The sequence below is a fragment of the Neolamprologus brichardi genome, chromosome 16, assembly GCF_056152115.1.
Source record: "Neolamprologus brichardi isolate AB-2024 chromosome 16, ASM5615211v1, whole genome shotgun sequence".
NCBI lineage: Eukaryota > Metazoa > Chordata > Actinopteri > Cichliformes > Cichlidae > Neolamprologus > Neolamprologus brichardi.
The window spans coordinates 33,218,198-33,240,057 of NC_142119.1; the positions used below are offsets into that span (position 1 = coordinate 33,218,198).

General features: G+C 43.1%; 1 protein-coding gene across 1 annotated transcript in view; it reads right to left on the bottom strand.

Moving 5' to 3' along the window:
• Positions 1–3,274: 3,274 nt before the first annotated feature.
• The window catches only part of slc49a4 (solute carrier family 49 member 4), a 60,137-nt gene continuing 41,551 nt past the window's right edge, over positions 3,275–21,860 (bottom strand). Inside the window, exons 7-9 of the mRNA XM_087830158.1 lie at positions 21,454–21,581; positions 19,456–19,638; positions 3,275–3,737 (exon numbers count right to left, since the gene is read on the bottom strand). Of these exons, the coding sequence (XP_087686284.1) occupies positions 3,622–3,737; positions 19,456–19,638; positions 21,454–21,581 (427 nt within the window). The 3' untranslated portion in view covers positions 3,275–3,621. The remainder of the gene's footprint in view (positions 3,738–19,455; positions 19,639–21,453; positions 21,582–21,860) is intronic.

The following is a 21,860-nucleotide window of genomic DNA, read 5'->3' on the forward strand; positions in this document are numbered from 1 at the left end:
AAAAATGTATCAATTAGTAACCTCAGAGTTTTCTTAATCTGCGTTGTTGATTAATTTGAAAAAGAAATCTCTGTGTTATCCATCCATCCATTCGCTTCCGCTTATCCTTTTCAGGGTTGCTGGAGCCTATCCCAGCTGTGCGAGAGGCGGGCATAAGAAGGTACATTTATTTTAACTGTGGTAGTGTCTTCAAAACCGAACAGATCATCGTGGATCAGCAGGGACGTAAAGTGGATTCATTTTATGTCCCTGCAGGCTTGCTTCAAATGCCGTGCAATAATTTTTTACGGCACACCCATCCTAAAACCATCAAATCTGATTTTACTTATTTTTTATGTCACTTTGTGAATCTGACCCCTGATAAAGGTCTTGGCCCAGGTCACAACTCCTGCCAGTCTCAATGGTAATCGCTCAAAGCTTTAAGTTCGCAACAGAATAATAATAATAATCCCTCTGTACAATAATATTGTACAGAGGGATAAATCGCAGCATCTTTTAGTTCACACGAAGAGCCACTCATAGTAATTGGAACCAGACTGATGACTGTAGCATACACACTCGCCCCAGAGACCTTTTCTCGCCAGCAACAGAGCATGAGCTCATCCCCAGCTGGTCCACCAGAGGGAGGGGACCGTGCAGGCAGGATGGATGTAATGTAAGGCTCTAAAAACAGTGAGGTAATGGGTGAAGCATCTTCTTCCTGATTTTTATCCAAAGAGAGACAAAAGCAGGAAAACTGAAAGATTTCCTAGAATGCAGGTGTCCTCCTGGGAGCTTCCTCTCCTCCTGCCTCAGGATGATGTGCATGGAGGTTGCTGTGCTGCCAGAATAACAGAAAACAAGTCCAGGTCCCACCAGAGTGTGATGTAACCTGCTTCTTAAAGGCCCAGTCGCCAATACAAGTGTGAACACATAAAGTTCCGCAACTCAACACGTAAAAACTTATGTTTTATTATGTTAGTAAATATTTATTTGTAACACAATCTTATGTTTTCCAGTGTGACAAGCTGTGTAAGTCAAGTATTTGTGATTGATGTCGTGCGCTATCCTATCAGAAGCAGCCACCAGAAGATGGGAACACTGTACTCACAAGTAATGAACATGGTCAGCAACAATATTCAGGCAGACTGTGGCTCTCTATGATGCTCGGTTAGTGCTAAGAGGCCCAAAGTGTTGCAAGAAAAGAGGCCCAATACCCTCACACCAGCAGCACCACTAGCTGTTGATGCAGAGCAGGACAGATCCATGCTGTCATGTTGTTTTCCATCCAAATGTCGCAGTAATATGCACTGTTAAAGGGGAGATTTTCCTTCCTGCTGCTGCCAAATGCTTGGTCATAAGGAATTGTTAGATTGTTGGAGATTTTTGTTGCTGTAAGGTCTTTATTTTTTAAATTTTAAGCAACCGAAGTGATTGAGGTGACTGCTGTTGTGAATTAGTGGTGTATAAATAAAATTCAATCGAATTGAACTGAAATCTGCTTCAAGCTATAATAAGTTCTGCATTCAGAGAAGAGATGTTTAATGCAGTTATTTTAAAATAACATGACTTACTTTCTATAAACAACTTCATAGTGTGAGCTTTAGTTTTGCATTTCACCTGCATGTTTCTTACAATAACAAGCTGGTCTGCATCTTTGTGACTCAGCTTATACAATTTATAATTGCACCTTGCCAAATATACTTGCTAAAGTGGGTTGATAACTACTACTCTCAGTTCGTGTGAACCGATAGAACGGTTGTAAACAACCCAAGAACATGCTAAAAAAGAGATTTCAAAACAGACTTCAATGAGCGATGGTCCGTGTTTTGTATGCATGGGGCACAAGTAATGATCCAAAATGTTGAAGACTGCATTTTGACTCAGGATCACAGTGCAACGTATGTAAAGCCTAAACAGGGTGTGTTAAAGTGAGAGGGACACAGTGTTTGAAGAAGCTGTGTGAGCGCACAACACAGGAAACATCTGCTTCTGAACAAAGGCACGTGTCCTCTGGGGAAAGGTCAGAGAACGACTGATGTGAAGGAAAAAAAAGCAACAAATGAACAGGTCAGTGGCCAAAGAAAGTAAAATCAAAGATTAACTCTGGCACAAATTGATGTCGGGTGGCTACAAGTTATCCAGAGGTACGTTTTCAATAACCTTTATTAGCATAACAATAGGAGAACAGCAGCAGTATTATTTGTAAAATGCTCTTTAATAAGGTGCTGGAAATATCTGACAGTCATGTTTGTTCTTTTCCACAGAACATTTATCACCAAAACCCGGGACACCACAGTGTGACCGGAGCGTGTGCCACAAAACAGAACAACATGACCTTTTACAAAATTTACACAAAAAATAGTCACAGTGTAGAGGAGAGGGAGGCTGAACGCACTGCGCTGGGCAATTAAGGCAACGCGTCCCTTTTTTTTTTTCCGTACAAGAAAAAAAAAGTGAAAGAAAGAAAAAGACAAAAAAGCACCAGGAAACTGTTTAGAGGACCTAAAGGAAAACACAAACACTTCTGTCATAAGTGATGTGCAAGGCAAAGACACAAACATGAACAAGTTAGAAATGTAAGTGACAGATGTTTGGTGCAAAACACCCGCTGGTGCTTCGGAGACCAGCAGCTTGTGTAATCCAGTCTGTATAATAAAACAACCTGTCTCATCTTTGTGGATCTCAGCAGGGGTTGAACTTTTCATCCTGTTATGATTTTTCTTTTTTAACTCTTTAGCTTTGTTAGTGTTGAGATGTTGCCAGTAAATACTGGCAGATTTCTGAGGAAACAAATGAATAAAAACGATCAAAAAAACAAACAAAAACAAAACAAAAAAAACCCAAACGAATGTCAAATTAAAAAGCAAACCTCCCAGAAATTGATACAGTTATCTATAAACAGGCAGATCACAGAGCATTTATTTCTTCCACATGTGCAGCAGATTGGTAGAAGACTCCAGGTGTGTCTGGTCCCGGCTCATGTCTCGAAATCTGGGAGATTTTTCCATGAGATTCGTCTCGAGAGGCTGAAAACAGGGTGCGAGTCCCTGCCTCTCACTGACAGGCAAACTCACCACGAGCACATCTGTAACAGCCAACAACACCAGGAGATCCGGTACAGCCAGGCCTGCTGATTGGCTGAGGAAACGTTCCCTTTCCACCCTCGTTAGGGGCACACCTCTGATGCCGTGATGTGCAGCTTGTAATTTCGAGCGTGTCCAGTTTCTGCAGGGATGATGATCAGGAGGAGGGATGCAAACAGCCGCATGGCAGGAAGGCGGGAATGGGGGGGGGGGGGGGGGGGGGCACACTGATTACAGCTTCAAATGTTACATCATCAGTTAATAAACAACCGTCCGTCATGCTGTACCCGGTAAAGAAAACTCAAGCCGTCACAAAAGCTAGTTTACATACAAACACTGAGACAAAAGGAGGTAATAACGAGTTAAATAGTCATATGGCGTTGAGTCGATCACCTATAAAGAGTAAACATTGAGATCACGCTTATTCCTAAAACATTACGTGTTAAAAGAGCGCAGGTGGTTCACTTGCCCTTCATCTCCCTTTTCTCATCTTCGTTGTGCGAGAGTTATCATTTAGTCCTTTATTATTCGGCTGCACGTTTGCATCCTCGTAGTGTCACACGGAGACGAAGACGTCCAGGTAGAGGCGATCGTAGGACTCCCTGAAGAAGAGGATGAGGACGAGGCTGAAGAGACAGGAGCCAGTTAGACACCAGTTCAGCCACGACACATCTAGATGAAGACAAGAAAGGGAACGAGCACGAGTTAGATTTCTGTTCAATCACCAAAGAGCTTTAAGCCTAATTAAACCAGACCCCTGTCGAAATGGTTTGGGACAACTGTGCATTCCTCATTTGCCTCTTCAACCTTTTCCCTCTTGGCTTCCTGATAAATTTCAGTCAGTACCACTATATTTAAAAGAGATCCCACAATTCACCTCTGTGCACATATCTGGAAAGCATAAGCTGAGTAAGAAGCAACCTAAAAAGCATGCGGACGACACTACAGTGGTGGGTCTTATCACCAACGGTGATGAGACGGCCTACAGGGAGGTGGTCAGCGCCCTGACCCACTGGTGTCAAGACAACCATCTCACCCTCAACGTCGCAAAGACAAAGAGTTGATAGTGGACTTCCGGAGGTTCAGAGAAGTACACGCCCCCATCACCATCAACGGCGCTGCTGTGGAGAGAGTGAGCAGCTTCCGCTTCCTTGGTGTACATCTGGCTGAGGATCTTACGTGGTCAGTACACATAAACAAAACAGTGAAGAAGGCGCAGCAGCGCCTCTTCTTTCTCAGGAGACTGAAAAGATTCGGCATGAGCCCCCGCATCCTCAGGACCTTCTATCGCTGTGCCATTGAGAGCATCCTCACTGGATGCATCACCACCTGGTACGGCAACAGCACCGCTTACAACCGTAAAGCTCTCCAGAGAGTAGTGCGGTGTGCTGAAAGAATAATTGGAGGTTCCCTCCCTCCAGGACATCTACAGGAAGCGGTGCCTGAGGAAAGCGGGGAGGATCATCAAGGACTCCAGTCACCCCAGCCATGAACTGTTCAGACTACTTCCATCGGGAAGGAGGTTCTGCAGCATCCGGTCCCGAACCAGCAGACTGAGAGAAGCTTTTTCCACCAGGCCATCAGACTGCTGAACACTTCATAGACACCTCAGCTTCACTACTGGAACTTCAACATTATGCACTCCACACTGTACATTAATGCCACTGTTTTGCACAATATCCAACTACCAACCTCTGTATATTTTATTTATTTTATTTTTACTCTATTTGTAAAATATGTACACACACACAGTAATATGCATACACTCTTATATTGTACATATATTTATTCATATAATTCTCAGATTTAGCCATTCTTATATTTGCTTGTTCTTATGTTATTGTATTTTTGCACACCTCTGTTGCTTGTGAAGCTCGCACACATGTACTGTACCAGCGTACCTGCACATGTGATGTGACAATAAAAGTGATTTGATTTGATTTGATTTTTTAAATGTGCAAAAGGAGCATCAAACTGAGGGTCGGCTTTGATATCAGCTGATCTGAACTGCAGCAAAATCTTGGTTAGGCTCTCATCATGGCCAATTAACACTATCGTCATGGTTAAATGACTGTGGTGTTGGTGGTCACGTCAAAAAATAAATAAAAAGAATCTGAAAAGGACACGACGAGCTCCTGGTGCACAGCAACAAACCGCTACATATGACACTTTATAATAAAATATGACTCCACATATATACAGAAACCTAAAGGAGATGTTCACATGAAATGACATTGAATGATTCATTAGCATTAACAGCCCTAATGGCTAATCAACAGGAATTTCTGACATGCCACACAAAACAGAAGCAGCCTGCGCTGTCTTTCATAATCACTCAATAATTCAATGATATTGGCAGTGTTCCCTATTATCATTGACCTACACTTGAACCTAAACATGGTGCAGAATGAGGTGTTCTATTTTCTCTGCTCTGTTCAAGCTCCATTAACCACAGGAGAGGTGCTCTGGCTGTCTGCAATAATGCTGAATCTGGAGGGCACATGGGAGCCTCGCACCGCCGCTGAACCGTCGGCATCTTAACTCACCGGCACTCAGACACATAACCTCTGCTTGTTCAGCCTCCGTGATGCGTGCCACGGATTGTCATCATGCACGCTTGCACGTGCGCGCGCGTAAACGCGAGTCTAAAGCCTGGACAAAACGCAAATCGATAAACTCTTCCTTTCACGTGCGTTAAGCAGCCCTCGCTGGGAAGCTGCTGCGAGTTGCAGGTGTTTGAGACTCTGTCCTGACAAAGATGTTAGGCTGAATCTTTCCCGCTTGGTGAAGGCCAATATCTCAGCCAGGATACAGGCTGCAGTGGAAGCAGGAAGCTGACAGAGTAAATAGAGAAAATCAGGTTGTAACAGGCAGCAGAATCCAGGAATACACGCCAGGACAATGTGTCACAACTCACACCGGCTCAACTCCGTGTCCGGTCGGCATCCTTTTCATAAAGTCATTAATCAGTTGACCAGATCGATGCTTGAAGAGCTCGCTGCTCGGACTGCACGGCGCAGCCTCTTTGTGGTAAATTATGAGTCCTGGCCGTACGACACAAATCCACATGATTGATCTGCCGCTTTCGTGAGGAGGAATAATGTGCGGCCAGAAGTGCGAAGATGAAAGTAAAGGATAAACTGGGGCAAAAGGAAGGTGGTGAAGGGGCTTGAGGGGAGAGGGGGGTTGAGGGATTGGATAAAGGTGTTTGCAGAGAGAAGTCAAGACTCCTGAATCAGCCTCATTAATCAGAACCGTGCGAGTCGGACAGCAGGAGACCTGGCAAGGAGGCAGGTTAATGGAGTTGTGTTTATCTGACCTGCAGTCTCTGTCTAACTGTCTCCCTATCTTCACGTGCACACAACAAAGACGTGTCCGTTTAAAGTTAGAGACAAAGTGTGCGAGCGTGTGGGTCTGAGCCCACGGCCCTAAACGAATGCTAATGTGGAGTTTAGCAATCGGAGTAATTCAACCGAGTGATGTGGTGAAAACGGCCAATTACTCCTCTGATTCCTAAAGACGCACGTGAAGCCGAGTATGGAGGAGAGTTCAAGTCTGAGTGAGCAAACGGGAACTCAGGAGCAGAGGATGAAGGCAGAAGATTAAAATTGAGTAAAAGGAAGCAGCAAAGAAAGACGTGAAAGTAAGATCACCTGTTTGCTTTAACGATCATTATAATATCTTAACGCTTCCTCTGGCGCGAGATGCGTTGCATTCCTGCAAACTTTCCTTCAACGTAGCGAGCAGCTGATTTCTGTCTTAAACTCAAGGCTGAGCACTTGCAGGACGATTGGTTTGTGTCCATGTCTTTATCCTGTCTTCCTTCTCTCACCCCAACCAATCACAGCAGATGGCCCCGCCCCTCCCTGAGCCTGGTTCTGCTGGAGGTTTCTTCCTGTTAAAAGGGAGTTTTTCCTTCCCACTGTCGCCAAAGTGCTGCTCATAGGGGGTCATATGATTGTTGGGTTTTTCTCTGTATCTATGAAGCGCCTTGAGGCGACTTTTGTTGTGATTTGGCGCTATATAAATAAAATTGAAATGGTTTTGAAACACTTAAAAAGCTTGGAGAGACCCATTTTCATCATTTTTCTACAGTATTTTGGATTTTTTTTATAAATTCCCTCTTCTGCTTTTCCTCATGCTGTTACACATTTGATTATTAGGCTTTTATACTCAGCACTGAAGCACTTTGTGGGGTTTTTAAGTTACTGATAAACAGGTTGTCTAAGAGGAAGGTGGTGATGATGGGGAATATTTTATGAAATAGAAGCCGAGGAGCTGGTAAAACCCATTTCTGTAAAGAATGTTTTCTCTCTCGTCCTTTTTTGTCCTCGTATCTCGACCGGTCCCTACTAATTGTCCCTGTCAGTGCTGCTATGGCATTATGAGGATGAACGAACTGCTCCAAGTTTAAAAACACACACGTAAAACTTAATGCAGTGGGTTTATTTTTTATTTCCAAACCTTGTCTGGTTTATTCGAGCTGCTATGGTGAAATGTAACTGCAACGACAGAGCAAAACTAAATGTGCAGCATGACATCGTCTGCCCCTCTGTTCACAGAGCATGCAGCCTGCTCATTAGGACACGTTGACATACCGTGTCATTGTCTGACAGTTTACATGACACCGCAGAGTAAACATTTGATCCGATCTTTGTAGTCTCAGAAGCAACGAATAGATAAGAAGCATTACAGCACCTGCAGTAATAATCATGTTGCATTATTGTGGTGATCAGTTGAAAATAAATAAATACATTTTCTGTCATACGATTGCATCACTGTGTCGGCCTGTAGAGATCTGTGAACTCAGATCACATCCAGAGGGTGTTTATTATCATGGCCGTCGCCAAAAAACGTGACATTTATCCATGTCAGTGGCCGAGGTCGATCTTTAGATGTTCTGCCCTGAATGTTCAAAAATCAAGTGATGAAGACCTGAAAGTCTTAAAAAAAGATGAACCATTTATCTATAACAGACTTGTGTTTTCCGGCGCAAAGGGGGGAAATAAAAGTGAAAGACAGACTTTCATTGTACTGTGCTATCAAACACTATCAATCTAACATCAAAATCTACTCCTGCCTAATGTTCCCGTCTGCTGTGGGCCACGTACAGCCCACTTTGATCTGAAGTCTGAATTATATTAGAAATAATATCGAAAAAAAGCACATGTCTCAACATGTCTACGTAAAATTCTGCAGCAGTAAATGAACAACATCTGTCAGCATGTCTAAAATGCCAATAAGATCACGATCCCTGTATACAAGGATACAAGCAGCATGCAACAGGTGGTAAAGTTATATTTCAAGCCACTGGATCATTTGCTATTTTGTAAGTTGTGTTAATACTGCCAAAGACCTTGTTTTTGACCAGACCTAACCCAGTTTAAGACATTACTATTCCATAAATAATGCTAACGACAGCATTTCTGCACGGGCAGCAGAGGGGCACACGAATATTACAGTCGAGCTCAGCGCTCGTATGAATAACAGTTCTTGTTGGAAAATGATACACGTGGCTTTGATTTCATTGGAAGTTGATTAAGCACTGAAGTGTGAGAGGAGATTCTTGTGAATTGTGGAGTAGGGCTGCTCGATTATGGCAAAAATGATAATCACGATTATTTTCACTGAAATTGAGATCTCGATTATTTGACGATATTTATTTAACAATAACAATGTGTTGAATAATGACTTTAAAGATTGTCAAAAAATAATATAAAATAGTGCAAATACTGATAACAGTGCAAATGTTTGCAATATAAAAAATAAATGAAAAATGTAAACATCTATGTTTAGTGAACTTTGCAGTGTTGCTCTGTGGTGCAGCTACGACACTGTAGCAAAGTTTACACACTGTGTCTACTTGATCCACGTCTGACTCCGCAAACCCATAATGTTTCCACACCACTGAAGTTTTTTTACCTCTTTTCAACCAGCAGCAGTCACTCTCCTCTCCAAATAACTTCTGCTTAGCTTTCCGAGCTTCCCTCGGGTCCTCTTAATCAGCGGTCCCCAACCCCCGGGCCTCGGACCGGTACCGGTCCGTGAGTCGTTTGGTACCGGGCCGCGAGAGTTGAGGCTCAGGTGTGAAATGTATAGTTTTCAGGGTTTTTATCGGTTTTCAGCGTTATTTTGTTATCGTTTTTATCGTTTACTCGGTTTTCCTGGGTCTTTTCACGTGTGTTATGAATAAATCTTCTTTTTTTTCGGTACCAGTACTAGTTTTATTTTGTTGTATTTTTCCGCGACACCTTAAAGGCCGGTCCATGAAAATATTGTCGGGCATAAACCGGTCCGTGACACAAAAAAGGTTGGAGACCGCTGCTCTTAATTGTTGTGACACGTGTTCGAAATGCAGAGAGGTGCGCTCGATTTGCCACACGGAGCAGCACGTGAGTAAAGCACGAGGGAGGGGCTAATAATCGGCTCAGTCATTTTTAATGATCGTTGAAAGCCCAGATCGTAATCGAGATTAAAATTCGATTAATTGAGCAGCCCTATTGTGGAGGGATCAAAAACAAAAACAAATAAATAAACAGGTCACACTCATGTTCTTGTTATTCAACTCTGCTAAAGTTTTAATACTTACCTATTCAGATTGTTTTGATTCGAGCACCGATGGCATTCTTGACCATCATCACAGGACATTAATGGCAATCCGACTGATCGCTGATGTCATGAACTACACTGAACTACACTGAGGACACCGCTGTGAACACTGGACAGTTAATCATAATAACAGCCGATTACTACGGCTGCCGCGGTCAGCAGAAAGGTGCTACAGATGAAGACTGCGACGTGTGCCGACAAGCATCTTATGGCCTTAATCAGTCTTAATTGAGGTCAATGCAGCGGTATAATTAATGAAGCTCGCTTCTCCTTTACGGCCGTCGCCTTTGTTTGAGAGGATTGGGGTCACGCATGAAGATAGCGACCTCGGCTTGGTGTAAAGACCATCCATCACAAAATGACAACTGTCTGCGTACAGGTTGGCGAGTACACTTACTTAAGGAGATCACTGAGAATGAGTGCGGCACTGTTGCAAAAATGAAAAGCAGCAAATGAAACTTTTATTCTCTCAGGAACGACTGAGTCCTACACAAGGAAAGGTTGTTCGCCTTTTTCTTTTTAACTTCTCCGCCATCTTTACAGGGGCTTGAAAAAGGCAGCGAAGGCGTTTTCACTTCAGAGACTATAAAGTTTAGCCAAAAGAAAAAGAAAAGAAACCCTGAGACCTTAGAAGTGTGCCAATTATTTCTCAATAGTGAATAATTTGTGTTTTCCTCCTATGCAACAGAAGTTCCACTCATCCTCCACCTCCTAACGCTCTTCCTCCACAATACCTCTCTGCTGATTTGCATTCCCCTCCACGCTCGCTACAAAATGACACAAATGCGCAGCAGATGAAATCGGAAAAGAGGGACAAGCACAGATCTACGGCCCAGAGGCTCCGTTCACGTTTCTGAGTCACATGGTTCAGAGACTTTTGGGAATTTTTTAAAACATGACAGTCAAGAGGCCAGTTAGAGCTCACTGATCCAAGACCAGCTCCTCACAGATATTAAAACGGACAAGAGGGTAAATTCATAAACGCCCCCTCGCTCTCAGGGAGAAGGAGCTATAATTCAGAAGGCGTAACGAGGCAGTGGGCAGCCAAAAGGAAAACCCTAAAATGAACAATAAACTGGGAATAGGTGGACATCTTTAAAGGCGAAAGTTACCATATTCATGAATATCAGAAGGTGAAGCGGGTTTGAAGTTTGCACATTACTTGCTAAATACAATATGAGAGTAAAGAAAGGACATTAGAGCAATTAGCCAGCCCGCTAAAACACTCTAAAGGGAATTTACATAATAATCTAAATTTATTCTTGCAGGAGTGATAATGCTCGAGAGAACAAACAGAACAGAGTGCTGCCAATTTATAGACCAGGAAGGACACGGCCACCTGCCTTTTGTTATTTTAAAGATCAATGGTTACTGTCACAGTTTAATATCCACACTCAAATCGGACACTTCTCCCACAGTAGATTTACACCGATGAAAGACTTTCAAAGTTTTCTATTGGACTTTTCTTGGCTGCTTTATACCTGATCATTTTCAGAGGTGTGTGTGTGTGTGTTAGGTGAGTTAAATCCACCTTACAGTGACCGATAAATCATTCAGGCATAAAAAAAGGCACCTAACTTAAATAGTGAACTTAGGCTGCGTTCACACTGCCGGCGAAAGCGCATCAAATCCGATTTTTTTGACCCTATGCGACCCATATCTGATCATGGTGTGACAGTGTGAACGGCATAAATCCGATATTTTCAAATCAGATCTGGGTCACTTTCGTATGTAGAACTGAATCCGATACATATCTGATGTTTCAGAAAGCGACTGCTGTGTGATGGTCATGTCGCATTAAATCCATCTTTTACGTCAGTGACACAAGACAGACGCCAATTATCAGCGCCGGAGAAGACATCGCGAACGCTTCCTGGCCATCCGGCGTAGATGTCAGTGAAACTGTTTAGAAGACAACGTTGGAGAAACGTGAACATTTTATTTGTTCTGTATAATCTGCAGATTCTGACAGAAATCTGCAACTATCCTTTGAAGCAGCGCTCCTCTAAAACAGCAATAAGGATCATTATTAGGTTATTTACATTATTATGTCAATAACAAAATAACTTAAAGCAAAAATTGGGAAACGTGAAGTCTGAAGTCTTTATATTAAGGGCAAATCAGTCAAACAATACTGTTGCTCTGGGTCTAAACAGAGCGCGTTGTGTGTGACGTCTTCTTTTGCGCATGCGGCCGCTTTGAGCGTTCACACTAGAGCGCGTTTGCTGTCACATTTTATTTGTAGTGTGAACGAGCAGACAAAAAAAAAAAATCAGAACTGAGCATCAAGACCTGCAGAGTGAACGTAGCTTTAGTTATGTCTACATATACTAGACAACTTAGCAACAAACAATTAAAGCACATTTTTCATAGATTCAGCTAAAGAAACAGGAAAGATGAAAATGCATTTTTGCACCAACAAGCTGATTCCTAAAGAAGTATTAGCCAAAAACATTTCTCAGCGTGCTGCCAGCAAACTCATATGAATTTTAAAACACTCGAAGGGACATTATCAGCATTGAACTGGGCTCCCAGGATCCTGGATCTCATTACTGAAGCAATGTGGGATCCATATGACACAAAATGCAACAAAAAGCAGCCAAAATCCAAAGAAGAGCTTTGAATGTCCTTCAAGAAGCCTGGAGAACTATTCCTGAAGACTGCTTAAAGAAATGACAAGAAAGCTGCCAAAGAGTTCAGGCTGTGCTGTAACGTCATGCATGTTTTAACTCACTGCACAAATATACCTAATAAAATATAAAAAATTAGGAGTACCTCAAGACTTTGACACAGTACTGTATGCAAGGATTACTTTTTATTTAAAGAACAGTTCTGCACTGATGTGGTAATTAGGTCAGATGAGACAGACAGATACCCATCTGTGGTAAGCTGAAACTGGTGTCACTGTGCCTTAAAGTTGAGCCGATAAGTCTCTGAAACTGCTGGAAGTATGGAAGGAAAGGGCACTCCATCATTTGACATGGTGAGAATGATTGTGTAAAGTGCTTCACATTGGTTCAAAAGTCATATATGTGTTCTTTTAGTTTAAGAACATAATTTGCATCACTTCAAACTATTCAGTAATTCTGGAAGACCCCACTGCAATCAGGAAATGTTTCTGTAGGTAAACCCTAATCGCCAAGAACAACTATGCATCAGATCCCCTCATTGCTGGGCCACAGGCTCATATTTCACTTCGTCTATACAGCCAACTTTCCGACAACCAAATTACACCATTTATATCATTATATGCACAACACGCTAATTTATCTTACTAATGATATCTGACCTCAGACAATGGTTGATTTCATGCTAATTTGGCAGGTAAAACAGACTGTAGGTGGCAATCGGCACAGATTCTGCAAACTCAAATTAAAATGCCTGCAGCAGTGAGAACTGACAAGAGAACTCCGACACATCCTTCCCAACTTCAGGGTGAGAAGTGAAGAAAAAGAGCAGCAAAGGCCTCCATCATCTCAGCTTGATCTTCTCCCCAGCTGTCACAGGAAGTTGTCAGGACTCATCTCAGCACAACAGAAACCCTTTAGCTCACCCACCCACACACAGACACACACACACACACCTTCCCTCATGCATGTCTATGCATACACATAGACATGCAGCATTTTATTAAGATGCAAAGAATGGACCACACACACACAGACAAAGCAGTCCATCAGCAGAGGGTACAGCATGTATTCTTTATAAGTCCTACTCTTGTGATCAGTGTGTGTGTCCATGTGTGCAGCTGCTCTACCCAAAGCAATTCTGTGTGATCTATGATTTACTACTGTACTGACACTTTTCCGGTTCCATCCATCTTTTTTAACTGGTTATCCAACTCGGTGTTGCAGAGTGGTTGAAGACTATAACAGCTGACACAGGGTGGATAAAGTCCACACTGGACAGGTCATCGCTTCATCACTGGCTTATATAGAGACACTCCACCGGTTATCCTAATTTAAAACAACAACAACAACAAAAAAACCCCTAATAGATTCATATTTTCTTCTATGAAAAGACTTCATCTGACTAATGCCGGGCTCACACTGTGCGATTTTTGGCCCATTTTGAGCTGATTTTTGAGTCGTGCGACCGTTTTGGCGACCAGCCCGATTTTGGCCTTCATCGTGCGTCGTGCATCGTGTAGTATACGTGGGGTAACGAGAAGCGATTAACACCTCACGACCAGCTCCCGATCATCAATCGCTTGGTCGTGAGGGTGTCACCGCAGTTTCTCACACTGCGCACGCGCAAACACAAATGTCAGCGAAAAAGACGGCGCAGCCAGTGTTGCCAACTTAGCGACTTTGTCGCTATATTTAGCGAGTTTTCAGACCCCTTTGCGACTTTTTTTTTTTCTAAAAAAGCGACTAGCGACAAATCTGGCGACTTTTTCTGGTGTTATTGGAGACTTATTTATGACGACTTTTTGACGTGAAAACGTGTATCGCTCTTACTCTCAATAAGCAGCGGTGCTGCCATGGGCGCCTCACCCGTGCCAAAGCGCTCACAGGTGGAGGATAGTCCTCCCCCAGCTGCTATCAGGGCAGGAGACGTTCACACCTGTGCATCCGAACTGCAAATGAATCACGCATGAGCGAAGCCGCTGCTCCCGCACTGACTGTAACGCAGTCAGTTCTTCTTTTACTGTTACACTGTTTTGTGGATCAGGTTTAAAACTACTTATAAACACACACACACAAAGTTACTCCACCAGAGTGCCTATTTCAGGTCACTTTTGCCGGTCCAAGCCCGGATAAAGGAGCAGGGTTGGAATTGTGACATTACAAAAAACAATTATTGCTAAAAAAATTTAATTTGTAGTTCTAAATAAATTCTAAATGCATTTAGGACGTTTTTTACTCACTTTATGTCTCGTCCACGATGTTATTTCTCTCTCCAACAACATGGGTTACAATTACATTAGCATGACCAATTATGCAAATTAGGTGATGACGTCATTTGGCGACTTCTAGCGACTTTTAGGACAGCCAATAGCGATTTTCCTTACTGAGGAGTTGGCAACACTGGGCGCAGCACGGCAGTGCAGCGTGTGATCTGGACACAAGTGATGGCGGTACTTGTAGAACTTTGGAAAGCTCATCCGAGCCTTTTCGATGTGGCCTCACAAAATTATCACGACCACAACAACCGTGAAAATAGTTGGATGGACATTGCTGCTCAATCACAGCTGCCTGATCATGTTTTTCATTAGCAATTTAGCAAAGTTGATGGCGGTGGTGTGTCTGTGTGAGTGAAAGACAGAGAGGGAGAGCGAGCGACAGAATTTCTGTTATAACCTTCATTTTATGGACGCACAGTGTGAGCACTCGGGTCGCATCAGAGCATCGGGCCGTATAGTGTGAGACCTGCATCGTGACCTACGAACTTCTAACCCCTGCGAGTCAATCGTGCAGTTTGAGCAGGAGCTGAATCGCGCGACTGACAAAATCGCACAGTGTGAGCCCGGCATTACTGGTGCAACTGAAAACCTGCTTCTAATAGCAAATAAATTGGAATTGTAAAATTTTATTTAAAACCCGACCATCTTAAACGGCCTCTGCATCAGATGACTGAAGTCCCAAATGTCTACTTTGCTGCTGTAATCTTGGAAGTAAAACAATCTGAGCTCAGAGTTTTTCTACCATCTATCTGGGTAAGAAAGTTGTGACAGCAGCAGGTACGTTTAGTTCTGTGAACTAAAACTGACAAAATCATTTCTCAGAAGACAGGAGGTGCTCAAACATGGACTAGGAACTTGCACGTCAGTGAAAGTGCACTGCAGTGCTTCAGTTACACATTTTAAATTGCTGGAGGCCATCTCAGCTCAAAAAATAACAAGAATATCCTGAAATGACAGCCGCACAGCAAGAATCCACAACAAATTACTGACACTTGGGAAATGTGAAAAGAGAAGTAAAAAAAACAGCAACATTTTACCATTTTCAAATACGACCTACAGATTAACCCGGGATGAAAACCGTTAGCTGAAGTCTTGAAATTGTCCCATAATGCCATCTGTATCACGTTACAGCCTTTTTTCCTCCATCCCAGCAAGGCAAGCAGGTTTCATGATCTGGTTGTTGTACTTGTTAGTGGATCCCGAGGGCCTCTGGTCAAACATTCGTATTCCCTCTGCACTGGCAAAACAACCCAGAAGGCAGGATTGAGATGCAGTTTTCAGGCAGCCGCTGTCAGTAGCCTTGAAGCAATCAGAAAGACTTTGAAAAAGAAGCCCATAAATATTTATAGGCGTCTGAAAATATCGTATTCATTCAAACAAACAGGGTGACAGAAGTGCCTGTCTGTGATGGATGTGTAATAGCAGATAATTGGAGCTTTGAACAACAAAACTTGCAGAGAAACTGAAGGCAGGTGGGCAAAGATCACAGGGAAAAACATGGTCCCGTGTACACACCAACACACATTCACGTGGTTGTAAATACACGCACCTATGCATGCATGTGGGCGCAAACACACTTTTGGGTTTGTTTTACTTTCACTTCCTCCTGTGAAAGCCACGAAGAGAAGCAGGTTATTATATCAAACTGTCACGCTGCAACAAAAAGATGAGGCTTTGGCTAAATTTCAGCAGGAAGTTTCTCTCTTTGTTCTAAACACGTCAATCGCACAGAAACCTAATTTTCCTGCTGCCCCCCCCCCCCCCCCCCCCCCTCTTTTATCTGCTGCGTCTATAGGGCTATAATGGATTTTAGTAAACAATGAAAACTCCAGATTTTGGGAAGTGCGAGAAACCTTTACAGGAACAGAAAACCGTTCTTCGCCCCTCGCTGTCAAAAAATGACACCGTCTCCTAGGGCTGCTCGATTATGGCAAAAATGATAATCTCGATTATTTTCACTGAAATTGAGATCTCGATTATATGATGATATTTATTTAACAATAACAATGTGTTGAATAATGACTTTAAAGATTGTCAAAAAATAATATAAAATAGTGCAAATACTGATAACAGTGCAAATGTTTGCAATATAAGAAATAAATGAAAAATGTAAACATCTATGTTTAGTGAACTTTGCAGTGTTGCTCTGTGGTGCAGCTACGACACTGTAGCAAAGTTTACACACTGTGTCTACTTGATCCACGTCTGACTCCACGAACCCATAATGTTTCCACACCACTCAAGTTTTTTTTACCTCTTTTCAACCAACAGCAGTCACTCTCCTCTCCAAATAACTTCTGCTTAGCTTTCCGAGCTTCCCTCGGGTCCTCTTAATCAGCGGTCCCCAACCCCCGGGCCTCAGACCGGTCCGTGAGTTGTTTGGTACCGGGCCGCGAGAGTTGAGGCTCAGGTGTGAAATGTATAGTTTTCAGGGTTTTTATCAGTTTTCAGCGTTATTTTGTTAGCGTTTTTATCGTTTACTCGGTTTTCCTGGGTCTTTTCACGTGTGTTATGAATAAATCTTATTTTTTTCGGTACCGGTACTAGTTTTATTTTGTTGTATTTATCCGCCACACCTTAAAGGCCGGTCCATGAAAATATTGTCGGGCATAAACCGGTCCGTGGCGCAAAAAAGGTTGGAGACCGCTGATCTTAATTGTTGTGACGCGTGTTCGAAATGCAGAGAGGTGCGCTCGATTTGCCACACGGAGCAGCGCGAGAGTAAAGCACGAGGGAGGGGCTAATAATCGGCTCAGTCATTTTTAATGATCGTTGAAAGCCCAGATCGTAATCGAGATTAAAATTCGATTAATTGAGCAGCCCTACCGTCTCCAGAGCTAATGTTCGGCTACAGTAGAAACTGGGCAAAGCAAGCAAAAACAAAAGCCAACTTGGCATCTAATTATGAGAAATTACAACTGCTCTTAGTGATGGTACACCAATGCAGCAGTTTTCACACTTTCTGGCATGCCCATCTTCAAAAGCTGAAAAGGTTCTTTACAGAGTTTTTCCATCAAATATCAATAATAATAATAATAATAATAATAATAATAAAGGATTCAACTTCATCTTAATTGAATCAAAATAGAATAAAGGTCGGTGCAACAGCAGCAGCGCTTCTTTGTTTTTATACCCTCCACATATTATAAATAAAAATAAAATGCAAACTAATTTCACTTCACATTTTCTCACCTGGTTGTCTGCACCCCACCTGCAGAGGCTTCATGCCCCACCATTTGAAAGCCACTACACTAATGAAGATATAATTATCAGATTTTCATGCTATTCATGCTGGGCAAGAGCATGTGCATGCACACTGGGGCACACGCACACACACTTTGTGATTTCCTAATAAGTTTAAGGAGTTCATAAAGTTGTCTCGAGCAAATATCGTAATCATTTTGTAACGTATATATATTATAAGCAAATAGGCAATCAGTGTAATCAGATGCCTCTCCAGTGAGCATCCGGGCTGCTGAATGAACTCCAACTCCTTGGCATTGGCCTGCAGCTGATGGCAGAAGTACTTGTTCTCCTCAGAAACCAGTGTTTACCGCCTCCTAAGGCCGACCCTCGAGATCACAGTGGAGCTCCAGAACAGAACAAAGGCTAGTGCTGCCACATGCAGTCCAAGATGGTGGAGTTGAAGTCATTCTGTCAGAACAACTTACTAAAGAGGCAGCTGATGTCAAGGACTGCCACAACAACAACAACAACAACAACAACAACAACATGCTCACCCAGTCGACAAGACGGAGGCAGGGCTAGCTGTGTAGCAACGACTGGACTTTCAAAGTAAGCATGAGGGGATTGTTGAGCAGTAACACAGATAGTATTGTTTTCTCAGAGATGAGAACTGTTTGTTATGACTACTATATGTCCAAAAAACTCGCTGAAAAGCCTTCAGCTGATCCAAAATGCTGCAGCAAGAGTCCTGACAGGGTGACAGGGACTAGAAAGAGAGAGCAGATTTCTCCTGTTTTGGCTTCCCTTCATTGGCTTCCTGTTAAATCCAGAATTGAATTCAAAATCCTGCTCCTCACATACAAGGTCTTAAATAATCAGGCCCCATCTTATCTTAATGACCTTGTAGTACCATATCACCCTATTAGAGCACTTTGCTCTCGCTCTGCAGGCCTACTTGTTGTTCCTAGAGTATTTAAAAGTAGAATGGGAGGCAGAGCCTTCAGTTTTCAGGCCCCTCTTCTGTGGAACCAGCTTCCAGTTTGGATTCAGGAGACAGACACTATCTCTACTTTTAAGATTAGGCTTCAAACTTTCCTTTTTGCTAAAGCATATAGTTAGGGCTGGACCAGGAGACCCTGAATCCTCCCTTAGTTATGCTGCAATAGACGTAGGCTGCCGGGGGATTCCCATGATGCATTGAGTTTTTCCTTTCCAGTCACCTTTCTCGCTCACTATGTATTAATAGACCTCTCTGCATTGAATCATATCTGTTATTAACCTCTGTCTCTCTTCCACAGCATGTCTTTATCCTGTCTTCCTTCTCTCACCCCAACCGGTCGCAGCAGTTGGCCCCGCCCCTCCCTGAGCCTGGTTCTGCTGGAGGTTTCTTCCTGTTAAAAGGGAGTTTTTCCTTCCCACTGTCGCCAAAGTGCTGCTCATAGGGGGTCATATGATTGTTGGGTTTTTCTCTGTATCTATGAAGCGCCTTGAGGCGACTTTTGTTGTGATTTGGCGCTATATAAATAAAATTGAATTGAATATTACACTTTTGCTCATAGAGCCTCGTAAAGTACACGAATTAGTGCTTTAACTGGTGTTGTTCTTACCTCATGACACTAAACGAGGGCAGAATAGGGGTGAAAATGAGCGCATTAAATGAACAAATGAACATTCATGTTTTGAGCATACCTTTACAGTAAAAGGTGAGGAAGAAGAGGAGCAGGCCCGTGACGAGGTTACCCAGGAAAGTGACGACTCCACAGGTGATGCCTTCAGGGACTGGGTACACCGTCTCAATGAACAGCTCGAAGAATATCGGAACGCTGCTGTTAATAAAAATGCCGACCAGGATGCAGGAAGTGTACAGGATTGCTGTGAAAACAGAGAGTGGGGCAGAATAAGCTACAGTTTAATTGGAAGCTTTGATGAAAGAGAGTTTCAAACCTCAAATGAGCAATTTTTTTTAAAAAAGATGGCAAACTGGTCAACTTTACGGAACAGCGGTAGTGATTTATTCCACCTTCCACAGCTTCGTACTCGACCATTTGCTTTCAGCAGCACTGAGATTTATGACGAACCCTCATCCTAAAAACAACATTTCATTTGCCAGCCCTTCAGGTGGCAATTTAGCACAAACAAAAGCAATATACTGGGGGTGTATTGACAGAAAATGGCCAGTTTGTAACCCAAACAACAAGTCACATCTACCCCAAGCCCACCATCACTTACACCTGGTCTGAAGTGTCACACTGATTAGCTGAATGTGGCAGTTCTTCAATTTGAAATGTGTTTTTCTGCCTTACTGTGTCGTTATTCTATTCCCACTTTAAAGGTAGCAGGTGCTCAGTGGAGGGTGCAAATATAATAGTGCATGTACTTGAAACTAAGACCTGGGTGGTGTTTTTAATGCGCTTGGTTTGCATTTCCATAAATGTAAAAAAAAAACTTCCCATTCTGAATCAAAATGCAACTCTTCACAGTTTCAACAGTACATTAAAAATAAAATTCCTTTTCCTACTTCCAAAATGCACAGATGTCCATATAATAAACAGCTCGTCTCATTTGCTCTTTGTGCATGATGAGAATCGGGTGCACTGGACACACCTGCTGATTTATGTGGGGAAAAAGAAAATATAATTCAGGTTTGTTTGTGTTTGTTCTTCTTTGCAGGCCATGTTTCAGTAAGTTAGGCACTTGCGTACTCTCGTCCCAGCTGCAGACCTCAGCTGGCCCTAAAGTAAAACTCGTATTAGAGCGGATACGCGGCGAGATTAAGCAGTCACCTCTGGAGCATCACGGCACCCTCAATCTCCCTTATCGCAGCAGATTGGTCCAAACGAGCTCCCCATTAGCCTGCACGTCCCTTTAATCACAGTGCCTCTGAGGGCCCAGCGTGCCCACTTGCCTGCCTGTGACTGGGAATCTAACCGCCACGGCGTAGCCATCAAAGGCAGCTGTCCCTGCTGATTCTTTTCATTCAGTGCTACCAAAGAGCTCAAATCAAATGCTGCAGCCGCTGCACACGCGCCTCGCGTTATAAGATTAGCCTATATGCCACCAGCTCCTAACAGGTTTAAGAAGATCCCTTGAAGGAAAGAGACATGATTGATCACAACTACCCAAGAACACAGCATATTTTCCTGAGGGACTATACTAGAATTTGGGGTTTCTGGCCCACAGACTTGTGTTGCATGGGTAATAAATCAGATAGAGGATTTCATTTCCCTCCAAAACCTGTTCGCTTGTTCTCAGAAACCAAAGATTACGCTTATCGGTGTTTAAATGCTAGTGACCGTCCCACACTAGGATAATAACTGGTTTTGGCGGATTTTGTTGCAGTGTCATACCACCCTCTTCTATGAGATGCCAGGTGGATGGAGCCTGGCAGCTGCAGACTGCCAGTGTCTGGGCTAAGTGGCAGTTCCAGGGCTTGGAGAATGATGATGGATGATGATGACTAAAATTAGTGGCTTCGGGTGACATGCTGCTCTGCCTTTTGATTTGGCTTTGGAAAAGGCAGCCCAAACAGTGATATCAATGAATGAACTGTTTTGATGAATATGTAGCAGATATACAGCCTGTGAGACCTGTCATTGTGACCTGCATGTACTGAAGACGTTTCCATCCACACTGGATAAAAATCGAGTGACACATGTATGCATAGATTTTATGCAGCTGTGGACTCACCTGAAGTGGAGGGCAGGTGGGTATAGCTGCTCAGACAGGTGAGTGTGAACCACGTAGATGCCAGCGAGGCTCCTGCCAGCATCAGCACCAGGATCAGCTTCAGCATCCCGCGGATAGAGTCTGCAAATCTGAGCGCATGCATCAGGAAAAGGAGAGAAAGGCGGACTATAAATACATAAAAGCAATGAGTAAAACATGTCAAGGACAAAAAACACTCAAGACTACTGAAGTGAGTACCGACAGCTGCTTGAGAAACAAGAAGCATCCTTCATAAACACAACAAGCATCTATGCAATTTTTCAATGTCTGTTTCTTCCGCGACTTGTGTCATAATCTATTACTGGAGGCATGCATTGTTTCACAGAAGAGCTAGATCATTTCCTTCTCCCACTTGTTTCCGAGTGCAT